Raw genomic sequence first — 17376 nt, forward strand, 5'->3', positions numbered from 1 at the left:
CGCATGTCATTATAGTCAGGGCTTGATCAGGGCTGCTGAGGGGTGTGTTTAATGTGCTTATACACCACAATCATTTAATCATTAGTTGTTATTAATCTCTGGTTCTCTGCCACAGTGTGTCTTTTATCCTGTCTCCTTCCCCTAACCCTCAGCTGGTCAGTGCAGATGGCTGCCCCTCCCTGAGCCAGCGTCTGCTGGAGGTTTCTTCCTATTAAAAGGTATTTTTCTTTCCCACTGTCGTCAAGTGCTTGGTCATAGGTCATTTGATTCTTGGGGCGTTATCTTTGTTTTTCTATGGTCTTTACCTAATAATATAAGGCATCCTAAGGTGACCAATGTTGTGATTTGATGCTATGTAAATAAAATGTAATTGAACCATATGGTATACTGCTCTATCTGTATCTACAATCTTCACTCCTTAAAATATAAGCAACGCTAGAACAAATTAAAGAATGTTGTCAGATATATTACCAATTATTAGAACAAGTAATAATTTGTTTAAAACTGGTGTTTTAAGGCTGTTCTAATGAGTCCATCTGCAGTAGACGAGTAAACTAACAAAAACATGTTGACTCTGAAGTCTCAGAGTGCTAAACAGGGAGCAACACCCATTCAGTCTGTAATAATGCCTGAGCAAAGAGCAGATTGAGTGGAAATGAGCCATGTTGCCCCTTCACTGCAGGCCTCCACATTGGTGCTGACTCCTCTGTAGTGGTCGGCACTGCCTCAAAACTGCAGGGCACATTTGTGCAGCTTCCAGAAATAGGATGTGCTGTATATAATTGGCAAAACAGCAGGCTCACAGCTGCTATGAAAACAACCATGCTTTTCCCGTTGCCTTAGAACCACCCTACAGGCTTACATATGAGGCCCAAAATGATACCTTTAAAGTTGGGTGTAGGTGCAAAACCGCAATTTAATGGAGCGCCTCTTTGCCTCTATGTTCCTGAAAGACCTGAAAAGCATTTGTAGATCTTTGATGAATTGAGCAAAAGTTTTTTTAAACAAAAGAATAAAAGTTTTGTGCTAAAAGTGTTAACAGTAACTGGTTTATTTAACTCATTTATAAGACAGCAAGAGAAATTCAAAATACTTATAAAATCACAGGAATAGTGATAAAAAATAAATGTGTGTCGTGACTAATAACATTTAAAGCCTGCTGAGAGATAAAATATATTTGACTGTCAATGCAAGATGAATGTTGATTGTCCTTTTGTGAAGTGGTTTCTCATCCTCGTGGTATTCAGACATCAGCTCCACAGCCCCCTGTTCTCTCTGCTATTCCTCTCTCTCCCTCTCTCTCTCTTTCTCTAACCTGACAAAAGATCATTCAAATTCACTCATAAATACAATAAATAACAAAAACGATGCAGAGTAGCTGCTTGCTCAGTCTCTCAACTTGATTCAGCTCCCAGTCTCAATACAATACTAATACTTATTCAGTCTTTGGTCAGCTTCACATCTCTACTGACCAATACTAGTAAGGCTGACATTAAAATGGGGAAATTTTAATATTAGTGTTTCAGATCCCATGTGTGAAATTTCTGTTATGCTTTTTCTTAATGTGTTTGTTCTTAATTTTTATTTTTTGTAAGTTTAAGTTTACTTTTCCGCATTTTTGAGACCATCTCATAATGCACTGACATGATTTCCTTTGAGTTAAAATGGTATTTTGGCGCTGATTAGGGGGTAGAGAGGCCAGCCCAAGTCCAGACTCCCATTTAGGTTAGGAGTGTAATAAATTCTCATGTCAGCCTTCATATTCTTGATTTAAATCAAATGCCTTCTTCATATATCACTCTTATCTCTTGCCTTCATCTACCAGCTGAAAAGTTTCAGGAAGTTTTGGAGTCCATCTTCTCCAAGGAAGTCGAAAGAGCCCTGAGACGAGCCCAAGTGGACGAGCAGGAGGACAAGCAGGACGATGGCCAGGAGTGGAATGAGAAGGTTCCAGCCGGCTGCCAGGATGTTGTACCATTTGGCCTTGTCCGAACACTCCTGAGCCAGCTGCAGGTTGCCCTGAGTCTTTTGGTCCCTGGCCTGCAAAGATGCAGGAAGACAAATTCATATTAAGACATCTGGTGTAGTCAGTTTTAACTGGTAATTTAAATATGAAGACTCCTCAGCATCAACGTAACTTTGTGCTGAAAGTCTGGGTAAATTCCCAGATGATTAAACATGCAACTATTTTGCTGGTAATAACTGAAATGAGTAAAGAAAATGAACAGCCTATTTATATATTGGTTGGGTCTGATTATTGGGGGGGGGGTCATAACCCCCCCTGGAAATTACGCCCCTGCTCCTCAGTCTCATAAGTCTTGTGGGACATCTAGAGACATTAAAGCTTCATCTGCACTACATAAAAAAGATAATATGAATTCACTGTAAATAAAGAAGGTAAAACACAGATCATCTTTTTGTTTATAGACAGCTTGTCCCACAGATCTGGTTCAGTGCTGACCCAGGGCAGACTGAATAGCTTCTAAGTGTATCCATTTATTGTGGAAAGAACCCAGCCAGGGCCTTCCATACAACTCTCTAATTTCCCATGAGTACTTGCCCATTAGAAAGATACCAATTATGCCATTTTTAACTCCCCAGACAAGGAACCAGTGACTGTCTTTAATCTGAGTGCTGAGCCAGTGGCCCTGTGATTCTGAGCTGCACCGCGTGCATGCAGAAAAAAAATTAAATAAAGGGTATACACACCCTTTTGTGGTGAGATTTTCGGGAACTTTTATTTCCAGGTAGTCATGCGGTGTTTCCAAACAAGATTTGAAAATGCAATTTTCCAGGACTTCTTAACTTTTTAAAATGTGTTAAGTTTTTTGTTTTGTTTTATGTTTCTCTGCAGCTCCATTCCTGTGGTAAAGGGCGCTCCTGCTTTCTACTGTGTGAGACATTCGACCAGAGACAATAATAAGTCTTTACATGCTTCAGAATCTTACTGTGTTTAATCAAACTCAAAGATTTTGCAACAGAACTTTTACACAGAGGAAAAGCTAGAAGTTGTTCTGCTTTTTACACATAAAAAATCTGTAAAAAAAATAAAGTAAAATGTACAATTTTTAAATGAAGAATGCTTCCATATTCATTTTATAAGAATTTTTTTTAACACCTTAAAAATCATAGGGTATGCAGGGTTTTTTCCCCTCTTTTTACAGTTTATACCCTCACTTACACATGGTTAAAAGAAAACAATTTTCTTCTTTTTGTCAAAAATGTAATTGCTGGTTCCCGCTGCTTCTTTTAGAAATGTTATTGTAGGTGCAGCCACTCATTGGTGCTTGACTTTTGCCCATTGTTTCATAAGTATCCTTGCCAACTTTGCACAACTTTTGCTTTTGCTGCCAAGTTTCATTGCAGAAGGCTGAGGCAATTATAGTAACACAATGTTCTTGTTAGCATTAAGCTGTTCAAGACTGACAAAAGTCTAGTATTACACTGCATAGAAATTCTTCCATTTTTTTTCATCAAGTGTATCCAAGTGTTTCTGCCTTTGTTGTTTTCAAAATGTTTTAATAAAGAGTTTAAATAACTGGAGACAACAATGAAGGCTACTTTATTTAAAAATAAATACATTAATAGAAAGATTTGTTTTAATTGGGACTGAGTTAACAATGTAGACCCTTCTTTGTTAGATGTCTGTAAATTGATTATAAAACATTTTCAAAAGCAAAGAAAGAAAAAGAGCACAAGGCCTCACCTTGATGGAGTAGATAAGCGCCATGAAACCCAGGCAGCAGAAGTTAACATACAAGGTGTTGCACAGCGACCAGACTAGATAGTCTCGGGGAGGATTCTTGCCAGTGTTCCCCATGTTCACTACAGTGGATCCAACAGGCTTGCGAGCAGATTTGCAGTTGGTAAGAGGGGTGCAGTCGGAAGGGAAGTTGTAGGAATGGTTGTCCATTGTTAGCGTTCAGAGAGGGGAATCCTAGCTGTAAGTGGATAGACAACTTTGTGAGCTTGTTATCCTTCCAGATGCTTGGTCCTCGTCTTGAGAGTACTCCCCCCACCCCTCTATGCGAGAGGCTTAAAAAGGCCCATAAAGAGGGAGGTGGCAGGGAGAGCATCCATGGGCAGGGTCCTTTAATGCACTGCAGGTCTGTCATTATGTGGTCAAGCCTGTGAGACTGAAATAGAGATAGAGAGAAGAAGACAGGGAAACAGTTCTCTGAGAGAAAGACCAAATATATAAACTGTAGCTGAGAAAAGTATCCAAACAATAATTTTCCTAGAGATTTGAAGGTGGTGCGTGGTGATTTGGGTGAAGGTGAAGGCCATTTGAATGATGTTGAAAAGCCTTGATATGTCTGATGAAGAGTCTGCCAGAGGTCTTGAGGCAGGCATCTGTATCTTGGTGGGAACAGAGTGGGTTAACACAACCAACAGGACACATTTCTAAAACATATAAGAACTATTAGTTCAGTTCATTTCATTTGGTTTTCATGTGAACGGTCACAGTTTCTTACATAAAATAAAGTAAATTACCCAACCTGAACATTATTTTTTAAGCTGAAGCCAAACAAATTGTAATATTTGTAACAAATTGTAACAGTTGCATACATTGAAGATCCCACAGTAGATGGCCACTGACCAATTTATGCTGGACAATAGGGTTAACCAGGGTAAGAGGATACGCTTTATAATCAAGTGCTTGTCCTTTTCATTGTTTTCTTTTTTTTTGAAAATCATTTTGATATAAACACAAGGATTATATACATTTGAAAGGGAATTAAACAGACTCAACAGACTATGTTTTAAAAGACCAATGAGCCAAGTAGTGAGATCTAGCTTCCACCAACTGCGCCTTATCTCTAAGGCTAGGCATTATGTTCCGCATGAGGACCTGGAGAAGCTTATTCACGCTTTTGTGACCTCCAGGTTGGATTATTGTAACTCCTTGTACTACGGTCTTCCCTCTTCTCTTCTTCTTAGACTGCAAACAGTCCAAAATGCAGCAGCCCGCCACTTGACTGGTACGAGGAAATTTTGCCCTATTACTCCTGTTTTAGCTAGCTTGCATTGGCTGCCCATAAAGTACCGTATTCAATTTAAAATATTACTCCTTACATTCAAAACTATTAGTAAATTAGCGCCGAGTTATCTTAGTGAACTTCTCAAACCACATACTCCTGCTAGAACACTTAGATCTGCCACTCAACTACTTCTGATGCAACCTAGATCTCGGCTGAAGTCCCCATGGTGACTGTGCGTTTGCTCTGGCTCGACATCCGCGCATCTGATTTATTGTTATGATAATAATAAACGTTTCTTTGCGTTAATAATACAATAGGAAATCAAACATCACTTTGCACTGTCTATTCCCACAGTATCATCAAAGATGCACATAATAATTATTAGTGGATCAGGGTTCAGCTACACATGAAGAATTTCAGACATTGAATCAAAGATGTCGGCCCAATATTTGTAAACCTCGGGACAAAAAACAAAACTGTGGCTTATGTATCTTCAGCTACGGAGCATTTCTCACATATAGGAGAGACCTCAGGGTATATTTTATTTAACCTTTCTCTAGTAAAGTGTAGATGAAGCTTTAAACTGAATCAAGAAGTGTTTTGCATTATAGGAGCATTTATGGATATTCTGCAAACCTTTTTCCCATTGAGTGTCTGTGATTATGATACCTAATTCTTCTTCCCATTTAGATTTGATAAAGGATGAGCTTGCATTAAATTCTGAAAGGTGCAAGAGATAAATTTCTCACTACAAGGTGAAAGTTGGAGACACTTATCAAGACCGGAAATGTTGAGACTCTCAAAGACCTGTATATTTCCTGACAGAGTCTGGCAGGTATCTAAAAAAGTCTCTTCCTGATAGCTTGTATATCTCTTGTAACTGATTGAAAGAGGCAAAGACACTGTCCCAATATAGATGACTGACTGAGCAAAGTCCTACCTGTTTTAATGCATTGTCTAGAATAGATGGTTTAAAAGATGGATTGCCTACAATGGGTGTAATAGGGGATAGAGACTTCAAATTAAAACATAGTTTAATCTGCTTAAAAATACATAGGGTGCTATGTATTACCACATTGCCATCATACATAGACTTATCAATGGGCAGTATAGCTATATAGTAAAGCTGACAAGCTTCCTGCTCCAGTTGCGACCATGTGAGGGGATTGCCGTTGTCTGCTAACCAGTATGTCATAAATTTTATATGCAAAGCCCAGTAATAGAACAAGAAATTCAGAAGCGCTAACCCTCCCTCCGTTTTAGACTTGCAAAGCTGTTTCCTAGCAATTCTATGTGTTTTATTGCCCCATAAAAAAGGTAAGAGGAGTGAATTCAGGTTTTTAAAAAATGTTTTAGGAAGGAATACAGAGAGATGTTGAAATAAGTACAACCACAATCAAAATTATAATTTTTATAGGATTAACTCTACCAATGAGTGATATAGGAAGTGAATTGTACACTTGACTGAAGCTCAGATATTAAGGGAGAGAAGTTAGATTTTAATAGAGAGGAATAGCATTTTGTAACCTGAATACCCAGATAAGTGAGCTTCTCATAAGCTATACTGAATGGGAGGTTTTGCAGCCATGATGGGTTACTCACATGTATTAGTTCACTTTTATTCAGATTTATCCTGTATCCAGAGAAAGACCCAAATAACTTAATTTTGTCTAATATGGCAGGAATAGTCTTTCCTGGCTGGGTGATATATAATAACACATCATTCGCATAGAGTGAGATTTTATTAGTAGTTGTATCAGTATTTTTTTTAAAAATAGATCCCTGTTTTGTCGCTCTATATAAGCCAAAGGATAGTGATAGATTCTGGTTGGTAAGAATGCGAGCATGAGGATTGCCATAAAGAAAACTTACCACTGAAATAAATTTCTTGCCCAATTTAAATCTTTCCAATATTTCGAACAAATAGGGCCATTCAATCTGGTCAAATGCCTTCTCAGCGTCGAGTGCCAAAACTGCCAACTCTTCTTTAGGTCTGGCAGTGGAGTAAATAATGTTGAATAGTCACCTGAGATTAAAAAAAAGAATTTCTCTGGGGTATAAATCCAGTTTTATCAGGGTGTACTAACTGTGTTAAAAGGGGCTTAATCTACTGGAAAATACTTTAGACAATAGTTTCCCATCCAGATTTAGCAAGGTGATGGGACGATAAGAACCTACATTCTCAGCATTCCTACCTTCTTTTTTATTTTATTTTATTTTTTATAAATAACAGTTATAATTGCCTCTGTAAGGGTGGGAGGGAGGACTTCATTTGCTAGAGCTTGAGTGAATGTTTTATGCAGGTATGGGCACAAAATCTCACTAAATTTCTTATAAAATTTGCTGGGGATGCCATCTGGTCCAAGAGCCTTATTGGTTTTACTAATTGCCTTCTTGATCCCCTCTACTGTTATTTCTGAGTTTAAGCATGTGAGTTAATCCTCCCCTAGGTTTGGAAAAGTGCAGCTATCCAAGAACTTTTTCGTAGAGTCACAATTTATATTTTGTTTAGCATATAAACTTTGATAAAATTGGAAATAGTGATTGTTAATGTCTCCGGGGTCCATTAAAGCCTCAACTGCATTATTTTTAATTTTATGAATTGTACTGTCTTGTTCTTGTTTCCTAAGTTTTTCTTGCTAGTATTTTATGCGATTTGTCACCAAGCTCAGAGTATTTCTGCTTGGTGCACAAAAAGGCTTTACTGATTTTTGCTGAGAGTAGATTATTATATTCACATTTTAAAGACAGTATTTTCTTAGGTAGCATTGTGGATGGCGTTTGGGCATTCTCTTTATCCAGATCTTTAATTTGTTTGTCCAAGTCAAGGAGCTTAGCCCGGTTTCTCTTCCTTCTGGCTGATTTAAAAGAGATAATAGTACACCTTAAATACTCCCAAAGTGTAGCAGGCTTAGTTTCTGAGTTTTCATTTACCACAAAACACAGCGAGATCAGTGTTTCCAAATATTCATGAAAATCCTTCGCACCTAACAGTAGAGGGTTGCTGCAGTCTAGTTGCATTTGGATGTTTAAGGTTAATGTGACAGGGGAGTGATCAGAGATGACAATATTGTGATATTTTGTGTCAATGACATGTGGCATTAATTCAAATCAAAAGTTGCCATTAAATATGTATAATCAAAATATTACAGTACACACAGGTTATTTAATTTATAAATTATTTCCAATTTTTCAAAAAATTTATTTCAGCAAAACAATAACTGTCATTGTATTGTAGAGCTTATGAAAAACATTGTTAGAGGCACAATTTCTTCGTTTGATTTCCGAACACCAGTAAAATGATTCTGATGCTATTTAAACATGATAAAAATGATTCAACTTTGAGCCAATGACACAATGAAAACCGACTTTGATGATAAACTCCGGAAAGGGCATGATGATGCGCTAAGTAGAGAAATGAGTACTGTGAAATGTGAGATCTTATGACCACTATAGTGAGCTGTGAGTTCAAAGTATGGCTGAATAAAAAAACAAATATAACTTAATGAATTGAATCATCTAGATTTTTAAACGTGTCTCTTTGCTTTTGAATGCTGTTGTTTCAAATGTTGAAACAAAAATGAGCAACACCGCCCTCTGCCGCCTGTAACTGTGCTTTACAACAAAGGCGGGAACAACCAAAAAAAATCCCTCGTGATGTTTTATCTATGTGACCGTGGAGCAGGTAGCTGTTGTTCTCATAGTCTGTTGCAGTAGTGTGATAGGTAGGTTTAAACTGCGTATTATCTACGAAGTATTTCGTCTCAAAATGTGGTGTAAAACGTGTTACCGTCGTCGCTTCTGCGAATGACAACAGTGGGAGGGGCTTATGCAGAGCTCAATAGTGTCCTGTGCCGCTATCTCAGCGCAGCAGAGTGGCGCAGCGGAAGCGTGCTGGGCCCATAACCCAGAGGTCGATGGATCGAAACCATCCTCTGCTATTTATCTTTTTTCTTTTCTTTTTTTGAAATTAACTAATCTTACAAGATATGTAACATAATGTTACATTAAATCGTGTAATTACATTCATTTGGAATAGATGTTTATTTTAGTATTAACATCTAATCAAACCACAGTAACTTTATGCCTATATACAGTTTATATCTACAACACTATCTTTGTTCTGAAATTCTCACTCTCTTTGTTATGTAATTACTTTCTAAAATGTTTAGAGACAAACAAAATTACTGTCTGCGTTTAAAAAAAAGAGCAGAAAACTATATGGTGCCTCATTAATATCAGTTTACAAAGTCAAACCAATTAATGAAAACAGCAATTAAAGTTGCGTTTTTTCACTTTAGTAAAAGGTAAAAATTAAAAAGTAAAAGTAAAATCCCACACTTCTGCAGTGTTGTTTTTATTGTATAATTTTTATATTTAAAGCATGTACACATTAAGAATACCATCTGGCATTTATATAAAAGAGAGATGAATACTCTAAATATGTTTCGTTTGCAGTAGTAATTTTTTTAAAATCAGATATAATAATACAGGTAAAAGAAAAATAATAAACTGTTAAAAAACCCCACACGGGGTAGAATGTAATTTATCATTGTTTAAGAAAGTTATGTGTTAATTCCTTTCATGAAAAGTTGAGATAAACATGACATGGGGAAAGAAAATCCCCCAAAGTGAGATTTGCAAGGAACTGTGAACTTTCTATAACTGACAAATGATGTAAGCGTTCATGGAACATTCTGGTGTAACTTGCCAGATGCCGTTTTCTGACAGCATGGTGCAGCCTGTATCTTGGATGGATTTGTCTGGCTGACCTTCTCCCCACTTGGTAAATGTCAGACGTTGGTTTTTCATATCCACCTCAAAATTTCCCTCTGCCTTTTTGTTGTTGACACTGATCCAAGCTGCCTTGTAAACATCGCCAAACACTTGAGTCAGTGCGTTGTTCTCCTCCTCGTTCTGGGGCAGAGCCAACTCTATGTGTTGTTGGGAGCAGAATTCGACAGCCCTGGAGAAAGAGCCTCTCTCCTTGTTGGACACAAAGTATTTCTGACCAACTCTCCGGACAAAATGATAGTTAATGGCTAGAGAACAGAAAAATGTAATAAAGCAAACTGTTACTCTTAGGCTTTTTATTTAAAATCAATCTAATGTTGTAGAGACATGGAAAACTGTCACACAGAAATATGATGATGAATATGATGACTTATCAATCATGTCTGAAAATTAGACTTAAAGTTGCATTTTTTAGATGTCCTGTGTATTAACTATGTAAAGCACTTTGTGCTACATTTTCTCTGTATGAAAAGTGCTTTATAAATAAAGATTGATTGATTGATTGATTTGACAAAAACAGTTCTTTGTAACTGAGTTGTGTTTGAATTTGAATTAAAAACACATGATTGTGACACTTACCGAGCTCTAGCTTGGCAAGTCTGTCCTTCAAAGCTCTGAGGTCTGGGCAGCTCGTCTCAGTAGCAGCTGGATCAAACAGATCAAGTTAGTGAACTTTACACAGAGGCCACACTTACAGCTCTGCTGTATCTACAAATGGCCATTTAAAGTTTCTTCGTTTTATGCCTCACTTTTAACCACTGATAGATTTTCTTTTCCAAACTTTTATTTATTTATGACATGGAAGGAATTGTTGTTGTTTTTCTGATTTCTGAAATGATTAGATAATCACTCTGTTAAGCTTATGGGCTCTTTAAACTGTTTCAGGATGTTTTGTTCAGTCATGAGAGAAATATGGAAAAAACAAGTGGTTACCATTTGTAAACTGTTTTTCTAGCTCATCCATCATCGTTGACATGCTGCTAACCAGCATGTAAATTTAGACAGTGATCAAATTACCCCCATGTGAATTATGTTGTGGGCACTTATGATCAACAAATCAGAAGATAACATGAGAAAATACAAAATGCGTGCAGGCATAAATTGTTTTATATACTCCAGCTTTGAGTAAATGTAACCAACCAAAACAACTGAGGCCTTGTGAGAAATTTGTGTGACTACAAATGTTACAGAGAGAACGACAGTCTACAGTCAAGCTTCCCTTTAGACTTTACAGACTATAAATACAGTAGACTTATTTCTAATCCTGCGCCTGCCTAATTGTGTCACCATATGCATAGATTTCAAGGCACATCAGGGGACACATAGCCTTTATCTTTAGAAAACATGCCAGATAACTGAGGTGTACATGATCTAAAGCAATCATTGCAAAAAAAAGGTGTTTAAGTGTAAACTTTACAGCATGTTCCACGAGCGCCAGGATATCCAGGTATCCCAGGAAATCCTCGGTCCCCTGCAGAATAGATAAACAGGTAGTGAGCCAGCTAAAGGTGCTTGTGGCTTCAAAATCAAATATATTTGTCTGTCCAAATAAAAAATAAATGACCTAAATTTAGTTCGAAATTACATCCTTTAAAATACTGCTGGAATGAAGTAATAACATCGGTTATTTTGACCTTTAATCCCCGATAATCCAGGAACACCATCTCGTCCAGGTGGTCCTATCATCCCAGGAAACCCAGGATATCCGGGATCTCCTTTTTCACCTTTTTGACCTGGAGGACCAGGAGGCTGACTGAAGCTGACAGTGGCCATCAAGCAGATGACGGAGAATAAAAGAAGCAGTCTCATCTTCGTAGTTCAGAACTGAAATTTTGGTTAAATATAGTATTAAGTTTTCCATATAAAAGCCATGTAGCCCTAACCCTCAAATGGAAGAATGATAAATTTTCCAATTATAGACATTCTTTATGCAGAAATTGCTAAATTTAATTAATTTTTTCTAGCTAGTGTGTTGTACTTCTTTATCTTTGTTGTTTTAAAGTGTTTTCAAGAGTTAAAACCATTTGGTAGCACAAAATTTAGTACAATACAGAGATAAACAGGAGAGAACTCACCCCACCAACGAGAAGTGATGTGCTGGGCATACTGCTTCTTTGCTGCTTCCACAGAAAAAGAACTGAGATATTTGCTAGAAGTAATGTGGGAGGGATTCAGTCCACAGTAAGCAGCTGGAACATCTCATTAGGGATTGTCCATTAACCTACCTCCTTTCAAACCAAAAAAAGGCCACTGTGTTGTGATACCTTAAAGACTCTATGAATCTAAACATGAGAATACGGATTTGACGTAGTTATGGGTGAATGCAGAAATGATAACGTTTGACTTTATGAGGCACAAACAGTTTCTGCCACTTAACATAAAAGGCAACTCCCTGTACAAAACTCAATTTCAAAAAGAATTGTGCACATTTTGACCACACAATCATCACTATAAGATTAAAACATGAGTGCATTATTGTTTTAAAGCTCTCTTAAAATTGACAGACTTAAAAAGACGAAGTTCAACATTTAAGATTAATAAATCAGTTGACGCTGAATTGTTTGAAACACATATTTAAAGGAAATTTAACAGTAGTTTAATGTTTAAAATAGTACACTGAGATGTTGCAGAGGTTGTGTGCAATGTAAATATTTCATTACGTTCACTTCTTAGTGAAAAACTACATCCATCCATCCATTCGCTTCCGCTTATCCTTTTCAGGGTCGCGGGGGGCGCTGGAGCCCATCCCAGCTGTCATAGGGCGAGAGGCAGGGTACACCCTGGACAGGTCGCCAGTCTGTTGCAGGGCTGAAAAACTACAAACACTGTGAATCAGACTTTTGCAGAATCACCTTTAGCAGCAATAATTTGAACAAAGCATCCTCTGTATGATTTCATCAGGCTCTCTCATAATTGTAGAGGAATTTTGGTACATTTGATTAGCAGCATATGGCTGCTACTTGTCCTCTCAACTCCTATGGAAGCATTAGGGATGTGCTTAAAATCTACAGTTCTCCCCATTAACTGCTCCTTCCATAATTCTTCCTCTGCCCCACTGCAATCCGGAAATATTAAATATTTAGGTATTAATATCTCTCCTAAGCTTTCAGACTTAACTAAACTAAACCACATCCCACTTCTAAAGAAAGTAGAAGGCGATCTGACTAGATGGAAATCTTTACCCATATCACTCATGGGAAGGGTCGCCACTATAAAAATGATGATCTTGCCAAAAATAAATTACTTATTTTTGATGATCCCTAACAAACCATCACAAGATTGGTTCAGATCTCTGGATTCATATATTTCCAAATTCCTTTGGAAAGATAAACCCCCGCGTATCAGCTTAAAAACGCTAAAAAGAACCAAGGATAGAGGAGGATTAGATCTGCCTAATTTTCACCAATACTTCTTAGCCAACAGGCTTCAGTTCATCTCAGAATGGTTAAAACATACCTTCTTAGTTGAGCCCTGGCTAGATGTTGAACAGGCACTATGCAAGGATCTAGAGATTTCAGACCTACCATTTATTAGCTCAAACATCAAAAGACATGAATGCTTTAAAAGTATCAACATCAGCTTTTCTCTAACAGCATGGTGGGAGTTTCTAAAAATAACGGAGTCTTCATTAATCCCATGCAAACGTACACCTATCTGGAATAACCCTGACATATTACAAAACAATAATATGATTAATTTCCCAGAATGGAGTTGTAAAGGAATTAAATACTTAGAACATATATTAGAGGGAACAGAATTTATTCCATTTGACAGACTAGTTGAACAATATGGGATCAACAAGACAAGGTTTTTAGAATATCAACAAATTAAATCAACAAATTAAATCCATAGTAAAAAAGAAATTTAACCTCAGTCAAGTTGAATTACAAACACCACTAAGTGCGGCACATTTTCTTACTCTTAAATCAAATTATTATCTAAAATATACAGAACACTTTCTAAATTAGATGAATCAATATCCCTTCCTACTGCAAAGTGGGAAGCAGATTTATCAGTCAACCTAGACCAAAACTTCTGGTCTCAGATTTGCTTAAAAACTTTTAAATTAATTAAAAATCCCAGTCTGCAATTAATACAATACAAAATACTTCATAGAGTGCACTATACAGGTCATCGGATGTTCAAGATGGGCTTTACATCTTCCAACAACTGCTCACACTGTCAAGGCAATACACCAGACAATTACATCCACGCTCTTTGGTTCTGTCCACCAGTGCAAAAGTTTTGGCGCGAGATATGTGAAGACTTATCAAAATGTCTGAAATGTAACATTCCAACTTCCCCCTTAGTGTGTTTGTTGGGCAGCTTAGATAATGTCACTTCAGAAAAGAATATAGCCCATATGATCTTCACTGCCCTATGCATAGCCAAGAAAACAGTCCTCATGAACTGGAAAAATAAAAATAATCTTAATTCTAACCAATATAGAAATTATCTATTAGATTACATTAGTCTTGACACAGCCTCTGCCACCACATTAGATCAATTGCTCTGGGCCCCTTTTATCAGCTCCATCACCTAGTGGGGGTGGGGGGTCATAGTTTGGTCCCGCCTTCACTGTTGTGATTGGTGAGGGGGTAGGGACAGGCTTAGGGCGTCGGGGGGTTCCCCGGAGGCATCTTCCTTGGGGGGCTCAACCCGGGGTAGCGGTCACGTCCGGTTGAGGGCTCTGTTGGCTCTCAGGTGACTGTTTCCTCGCGGCTGCGTGCAGCGGGGCTAGGGGAGGGTCTGTGCTGACGGACGTGGGTTACTGACCTGGCAACCTGGCTGCCCCTGGGTGGGTCCGGGATGGGCGTGAGGTTTTGGGGGCGCTCCGTCTCTGGGCTGGGGCCCGGGCCGGGCCTCGGGGGCTCGGGTCCTGGTTGGTGTGTTGCCGGGGTTGTGGGCGGGTGGGTGCATGGGGGCCCGGCCCTGGAGCAGGGTGCCGCCGGTGCATCGAGCCGCCTGGGGGGCTCTTCAACTGGTGGGGGGGATGGTCACATCTTGCAGGAGCTTTCTTCTCTCAGGAACTCTCTGCAGGAGGGGGAGATACAGGAGAGGTGGAGGAAGATCTCAGCCTGGGCGTTTACCGTCTTATGTAGTCTGGAAGATGTGTGGTTGGTGGGGTGGGTGCAGTTTTCTCTGTGGTGGGGTTGGGTGGACTGTCCAGGGCTCTGTGGAGCCGGGGGGCGCTACTGCACTGGGCCCCGGTCTGATGGGCCTGGGCCCCCCTTCCCTGGCGGGTCGCGGAGGGTGGGAGTGCCTACTGGGGTCAGCGGGGGAGCTGGCCCCAGGGAGGGGTTACCTGCCCCTCCCTTCCTTCCCTCCCCATCTCCAGCTGCCTCCCTCTTCCCGCTCCTCCACAACCACCCACACATGCAGGGCCTTGGAGTGGGGGTATGTCACCAGGGTGCAGAGGAGGCTACCCCCCCCGTCCCCTTCTGGCTGCCTCTGCCTCAATTTTATCCCACAACTTAGACATTCACATTATTCACACTCTCATTACACATACATATAGGATCTTGGGGGTGGGCACAATCACGGAGTCCAAATTACCATCAGGGTGTATACCTCACCCCTGACGTCGTTGCCCACCTCTCAATTTTAAATACACTTAGTCATTGAGGGTTAGCAGGAGGGACTATGCGCTTACCTGCTGCTCCTTGGCAGGTAGCTCCATGCCCTCCTGGGTTTTAATTGCACCTTAGAACACATATGCATCAACACTACAATGAGTGGGTGGAGGGAGGTTTGGAGTCTTCTCCCACCCCCATTCTCTGCGGCCTGCTGGAGCGGGAGGGCTAGTAGGAGGAGTTGGCCGTCCGACTGCGGTCTGGGGTGTGGGGCCTCCCTGCTGCTGCGGAGTCGGGGTGGTCTGCCTCTCCCCACCGCAGGGAAAAGGGTAACACCACCTGGGTCTGGGTGCAATTCCCCCCTCCAGGGGCAAGGGTACCTAGACCCGGTTTGTAGAGTACGCTTGGGGAGTGTGATTGTGTGTACAGCGTCTCTTTATGTCTGTCTCCACGTTGGTTGAGTGTGGAGTGAGTGCATATGAGAGCATGAGGGTGGGAATGGATGTTTGTGTCTGTGTGTGCCTGTATGTCTGTGTCTATATGTCAGGTTGGGTATCAGACGCCACCTCTCTGGGGACACCTCAGGCCCTCCAAGGTTTGGAGGCCTATCTCCACCCACCACCACTTCCCCTGCCGGTGGCGGACTCCCTCAGGTGTCGGTGTGTTGGTGGTTCTTTGTGTCTGGGGGTGGGCGTCCGGGTACACACCGGCTCACTCCTTGGGGGCCGCTTGTCGGGGCCTGGGGCCTGGGGCTCGCTCGGGCCCCTTTGGAGGTGGGGTGCCCCCGGCCTCTCGGCCTAGGGCTCGGTCACTCAGGCGCAGCTGGGGGCCGGCGGAGCTCACGGGCGCGTCACTGCAACTCCCCCTGACTTCTGCTCCGCAGCTGCTGGGCGAGCCCTCATCTGGGACTCTCCTCAGCTCTTACTGGGACAGTGGCGCGGCTGCCCCTCTGTTGGTCTTCCATGGTCTCTTGTGTTCTGGGGGCCTCTGGATGTCTGGAGTTTTGATCTCCTCCATACCCGCTTCACACCCTGGAGGACGGGGCTGTGGCCCCCCCACACTCCCTAGCAGATCATTACATGGAGAAACCTTTGGAATGCAAGCATGCTGATCCACACAGGTATGCACACATGGGTATTCACAGACGCGGACTAAAGCTTTCTTGGCTGCTGCCTCAAAGCACACTGTGCGCTGTCTATCTTGCGTGCTGCACAATATCGTTTATTACTTAGTAAATACTGATATCTATGACTAGCTAGTTTATTGTGATGGTGCTTTGTTTTCTCTATTATTATGTTGCTCTTTGTTGTTTGCTGTCTCCTCTGTTTGTTTTTGTTTGTTTGTTTGTTTGTTTTTTTTCTCCATACAGGTGACCCAGGAGTTTTTTTTTTTCTCTCTCTTCCCCCCCCCTTCTCACCGTCTCTTCTCCCCTTTGGTTTTCTTTCTTTCTCTCCCCCTCTCTCTCTCATTCATTCCCCCTGTCCTATTTATTAAAAAAAAAAAAAAAAAAAAAAAAAAAAAACAAATGACAAAGGATGAACTGAAGCTCTGCCATCACGTAATGTCGCATACTGCTGTTTCTGATGTCATTTAGAAAAAAAAAAAAAAAAAAAAAAAAGGGATGTGCTTAAAAGACTCTAGGGAAGAAGTCAAAATACAAATAAGCATTGCTATGTTGGGTGGACCTCCTTTTTGCTCATTCCACAGAAAAATCGCTGAGATATTAGACAGACCTCCATATAAACAACAGCTGCATACTCTCATATGGGAACTGGGAGTTGGATTAGTGTGTGTGTGTGTGTGTGGGGGGGGGGGGGGATTTTTAACAACAAATATAACAGCACATACCTTTATTTATATAAAGATTTCACAACCTCTTTTTTGATCTCTGATATTATGAAGTTATGATGACACCTCAATTTTATTCCTAAGTATGTTAATATTTCTTTCCAGTTTTTCAGCCACAAGTACAGTATTGCGTTCGCAAAAAGCAAACACCAATCAGCTGAAAAGGCTTTTATGTAGAA

At 40.3% G+C, this 17376-nt stretch overlaps 2 protein-coding genes and 1 non-coding gene across 3 annotated transcripts; 1 reads left to right on the forward strand and 2 right to left on the reverse strand.

Annotated features, from left to right (window-relative positions):
* Positions 1–1035: 1035 nt before the first annotated feature.
* Positions 1036–4050, reverse strand: LOC101476925 (interferon-induced transmembrane protein 5). Its single transcript, XM_004563854.6, has 2 exons — positions 3707–4050; positions 1036–2040 (listed from the first exon to the last, which is right to left on the reverse strand). Exons 1-2 carry the CDS (start codon positions 3911–3913, stop codon positions 1819–1821), a joined length of 429 nt encoding a protein of 142 aa, XP_004563911.1. The 5' UTR covers positions 3914–4050; the 3' UTR covers positions 1036–1818.
* Positions 4051–8851: 4801 nt separating this feature from the next.
* Positions 8852–8923, forward strand: trnam-cau (transfer RNA methionine (anticodon CAU)). Its single transcript has one exon. It is a non-coding gene; the product is annotated as a tRNA-Met (tRNA).
* A 387-nt stretch (positions 8924–9310) lies between these two features.
* On the reverse strand, positions 9311–11967 carry LOC112429739 (mannose-binding protein C). Its single transcript, XM_024799248.2, has 5 exons — positions 11852–11967; positions 11411–11600; positions 11194–11247; positions 10356–10421; positions 9311–10024 (listed from the first exon to the last, which is right to left on the reverse strand). Exons 2-5 carry the CDS (start codon positions 11583–11585, stop codon positions 9642–9644), a joined length of 678 nt encoding a protein of 225 aa, XP_024655016.2. The 5' UTR covers positions 11586–11600; positions 11852–11967; the 3' UTR covers positions 9311–9641.
* Positions 11968–17376: the final 5409 nt, after the last annotated feature.

Source organism: Maylandia zebra, linkage group LG7 (genome assembly GCF_041146795.1).
Source record: "Maylandia zebra isolate NMK-2024a linkage group LG7, Mzebra_GT3a, whole genome shotgun sequence".
Lineage (NCBI taxonomy): Eukaryota > Metazoa > Chordata > Actinopteri > Cichliformes > Cichlidae > Maylandia > Maylandia zebra.

What these genes read in the sequence shown, in the direction of transcription:
- LOC112429739 (XM_024799248.2), bottom strand. Translation starts at nt 11,585, where the DNA reads ATGAGACTGCTTCTTTTATTCTCCGTCATCTGCTTGATGGCCACTGTC. An exon ending in TGGCGCTCGTGGAACATGCT is followed by an intron (nt 10,422 to 11,193) that starts GTAAAGTTTACA and finishes TGTTTGATCCAG; the next exon opens with CTGCTACTGAGACGAGCTGC. An exon ending in ACTTGCCAAGCTAGAGCTCG is followed by an intron (nt 10,025 to 10,355) that starts GTAAGTGTCACA and finishes TCTGTTCTCTAG; the next exon opens with CCATTAACTATCATTTTGTC.
- LOC101476925 (XM_004563854.6), bottom strand. Translation starts at nt 3,913, where the DNA reads ATGGACAACCATTCCTACAACTTCCCTTCCGACTGCACCCCTCTTACC. An exon ending in CGCTTATCTACTCCATCAAG is followed by an intron (nt 2,041 to 3,706) that starts GTGAGGCCTTGT and finishes GCATCTTTGCAG; the next exon opens with GCCAGGGACCAAAAGACTCA.